The sequence below is a fragment of the Anneissia japonica genome, unplaced genomic scaffold, assembly GCF_011630105.1.
Source record: "Anneissia japonica isolate Jap-2015-1 unplaced genomic scaffold, ASM1163010v1 scaffold11151_len745516_cov174, whole genome shotgun sequence".
Classification (NCBI taxonomy): domain Eukaryota; kingdom Metazoa; phylum Echinodermata; class Crinoidea; order Comatulida; family Comatulidae; genus Anneissia; species Anneissia japonica.
Window position 1 is genome coordinate 537,442 of NW_022744950.1, and position 3,784 is coordinate 541,225.

At 34.1% G+C, this 3,784-nt stretch overlaps 1 protein-coding gene across 1 annotated transcript in view; it reads left to right on the forward strand.

The window, feature by feature from the left end:
- Positions 1 to 3,784, forward strand: part of LOC117119755 (amine oxidase [flavin-containing] B-like) — a 35,812-nt gene that overhangs the window by 14,590 nt on the left and 17,438 nt on the right. The window contains exons 6-12 of the mRNA XM_033264626.1: positions 799 to 940; positions 1,420 to 1,572; positions 1,939 to 2,098; positions 2,223 to 2,319; positions 2,862 to 2,915; positions 3,202 to 3,259; positions 3,656 to 3,753. Coding sequence (XP_033120517.1) covers positions 799 to 940; positions 1,420 to 1,572; positions 1,939 to 2,098; positions 2,223 to 2,319; positions 2,862 to 2,915; positions 3,202 to 3,259; positions 3,656 to 3,753 — 762 coding nt within the window. The remainder of the gene's footprint in view (positions 1 to 798; positions 941 to 1,419; positions 1,573 to 1,938; positions 2,099 to 2,222; positions 2,320 to 2,861; positions 2,916 to 3,201; positions 3,260 to 3,655; positions 3,754 to 3,784) is intronic.

Sequence of the window (3,784 nt, forward strand, 5' to 3'; positions counted from 1 at the left end):
TAAGGAAAAAAAAAAGAAAAATATATTCAAATTGTGCGAGTGTAATTTCCGGCCATCTAGAAATGCCCTAATCATAAATTTTCTTACCTCAGCCCCAACCATGGTGGGGCTGAGGTGGGTGGTTCCTCAGTCTGTGAAAGTCCCTCCCTGGTTCACCTCTCTTTCCAATTCCTGATCTGCCACTGTTGATTTATATATAATTATTTTTGCGCTTATTTATAATGCGTCTATTGCAATTTTCATTTTATCCTCTCAAACAGTCCTAAGAACGTTCAGAGTTCGCTAATTCACCGGGGGATTCACCACCTTGACCCCGCCGGGGTCCTATGTAATTCTCATAACGGCTCCCCACCCCCTTTCAAAATCATGGCTACGTCCCTGATTCTGAGAGAAATTAACAAAATCACAATCTGTAGATGACGATGTAAGGTCGAGTTTTCGGAAAAATCGTAGTTTATACTATAGGCCTAAGTAGTAAAAAATTGCAGAGGCTGCGGCAAATTTTTGCCGACCTAATTTTTCCTAATTTCATGGGCTGGAGAACTCTGCTAATGATATTTGCTTTCAACCGTTTTATTCCTTATTATATAGCCTATAATATGTATGTAGGCCTATGTATCTCATAATACGATATACCAAATACAATATTATATTATATCTATAGCTATTGTTTTCTATTGGACAACCCAATTCCATAGGACAAATTGCCGCTAGGATTGCTTTATTTTTACTACAGATCGTATCGTTTTCTTTGTTTTGCACATTGACGATATCATATTTTGTACATATCTTTTGAAGGACAGGCAGGAACCTTGTCAAGACTTTATGTCGGCTGATCGTAACGTCTGAGCCAACAGAAGTATCGTTGTTGTTCTTTGCATGGTACGTCAAGCAATGTAATGGCTTCCTGCGAACCACATCAACCAAATATGGCGGACAAGTAAGGACGTCCTCGTAATTTGTTAACTGACATGAAGATCATGTTTAAGTTACATTCACTGAAATATATGAATTTCAGATTCAGATTTAGATTTATTTGGTCCTTGCGGAAACTCATTTAAGGGAACAATCGCAATACAATGAAATAAAAAAATACAAAGAAATAAAAAATAAGAATAGCAATACAGAACAGTATAAAATAAAAATATACCGAGATAAGACCTGGTAATGAGTATAGAGAGATTATATCTAGCCGTTATTGTTATGTAATCTGATGAAGAATGGAATGAACGAATTCAAATGCATTATATTCTAGAAAGTTATTATATATTACATTACATTAACATTGCATTGTATCATATTTTATCGCATTACATTAAATCACATTATATTATGTCACATATACATTACACATATTATATTATATAATATATTTTATATTATATTTTGTTATATATATAATAATCGTGTGTAAACTAGGAAAGGAAGTTCATTGGTGGCTCGCAGCGGATTTCTCTCGGACTAATGGACAAAATTGGAAAAGACCGCGTAATTTTTGACAATCCGGTGTATTCTATCGACCAATCAGGAGACGTCGCCGTCATCAAGACGTTAGGAGAAAAGACGTATGAGGTAAGCCGAGTAATTGATCATTCAAATTTCTAATGTGCCTATTTTTGTTATGTCTTAAAAAAGGAATATTTGTGTAATAACCACTACCATGATCACTGTTATCTAATCGCTCTCTTCTGACGAATTCCTGGGCACACTGTTGGTGATCATGGTGGTAATGAGGACGATAACTATTTTAAATACGTACCAAAATAATATGTTATGATGATCAGGCATTTAAGATAAGTATATGACCTATTGAACAAACGAAAAAGTATTGTTAATGATAAAATATAATACTAAAATGTAATTAATGCATGTTATTTGAAAAATATAGCATTAATAGTGAACGAGATTAATAGAAGTCAATTCTAATTTTTGTTTTAGGCTAAGCATGTGATTTTGGCGATGTCGCCAGCGTTGATCCAAAAGGTTCACTTCAATCCACCATTACCACCGCTTAAAAATCAACTTGCTGCTCGGTGTCCCATAGGTTCTGTTATCAAATGTATGATTTACTACAAAACGCAGTTTTGGAGAAACAGAGGTAGGGTTCACTTTCTATGATTTTATTTTTATATACAGTATATGCCTATCGCCCCCAAAAAGGTTTGGAGAAATTATTGGTCAGGTATATATTTTTAGATTCTCTTTGTTCGCTTGGTGTGTAGGTTTCTGTGGTTCATCGTGGAGCATCGATCCTGATCTTCCGGTCGAGTGGTCTTTGGATGACACTAAACCTGATGGCACCGCTCCAGCTTTGGTCACGTGAGTCAAACAGTCGTGAAACCTATCTCCCCACCCCCACCCATTCAACCCATTCTTTTTAAATACAAGTCTCCTTCTAATGAAAGACCATATTTCTGTGCCCCCCAGATTAACCTTTTATCTTTCATTTATAATAATTTTTTTTTTTTTAAAAGATCAAAGTTGCTAAAAACCCTGGTCGCAAAAGTGGTCTATTAACCAGATGTTAATCATCCGGTTGCATAAAGACGAATCTTCCTTATCGGAGGAATGTCTGGTTTCGAATGAGAGATTACAGCCTAATTATAATTATTGCAAATGAGCATGATAGCCGAATGCGTCCGTCAACATAGCCTTTGCAACATAAACCCAAGCCCACACGATGCCTTAAGATCAACAACCTATAACTTCTACAATTTCTTATAAATTTTATTTTCAAAACAGGTTTATAACAAATGAAAACACAACTTCTACAATTTCTTATAAATTTTATTTTCAAAACAGGTTTATAACAAACGAAAACACAACTTCTAAATTTCTTATAAATTTTATTTTCAAAACAGGTTTATAACAGCAAACAAGGCGAGAAAGTTCTGTCAGCTGACTGAAAACGAGAGGTAAGCTATGTACAGAGAACTTGAGTTTGGTAAAGACATTAACATATTTGGAATGTTTTGGTTATTATTTCAAATCTCAAAAGAACTAAGTATCAATGGAACTACTGTTTTAATAATGGAATAATAAGGATAATAATAACTTACTTACTTACAAACATATTTTACAGGGAAAATATTTTCATATAAAAAATATGTTCTAACAAATGGTCCATGAATTAAATATAAAGCAAACAATTTACAAATAATAATAATAATAATAATATTATGTGTTTGTATTCATTACTAGACGTGATAAACTGTGTCGGTATTATGCTAAGGTGTTTGGGACAGACGAAGCAATGCATGTAAGTCGTTATAATAGCCAAACAACGGTTGCCACGTTACTTACTGTATAAAACACCAGTCATTCAATGTAATAAGTGCTAACATAATCAAGCTCAGTTGACAGTTTTGATATATTCGTAGTGAGTACTATGTTCTGCCATAATTATGATATCTCCACTTTATAACCCCTCTGATAAAAAAAATGCAGCCCTCATAAAACCATCAAAATTGAACATTTACATTATAAAATGCTTCAGCCCAAAGTGCTTTTTTCCCTGACCTTAAAAGTGTGTTTAGCTTTGTTTCCTCTATGTTGTGTTATTGAATAAAAATAGCTAAACAGTTTTATATAATTTTAAGTTAGTTTTGCCTAGACCTGCTCATCAATAATAGAAATATTTATATTATATATACAGCCAATCAACTACTTGGAGAAAAATTGGATGGCAGAGACATATTCCGCAGGCTGCTATACTACGGTCTTCCAGCCGGGCACTATTTGCCAATACGGAAGGTAGGTTTCATCAACACCAATACATTTCAAC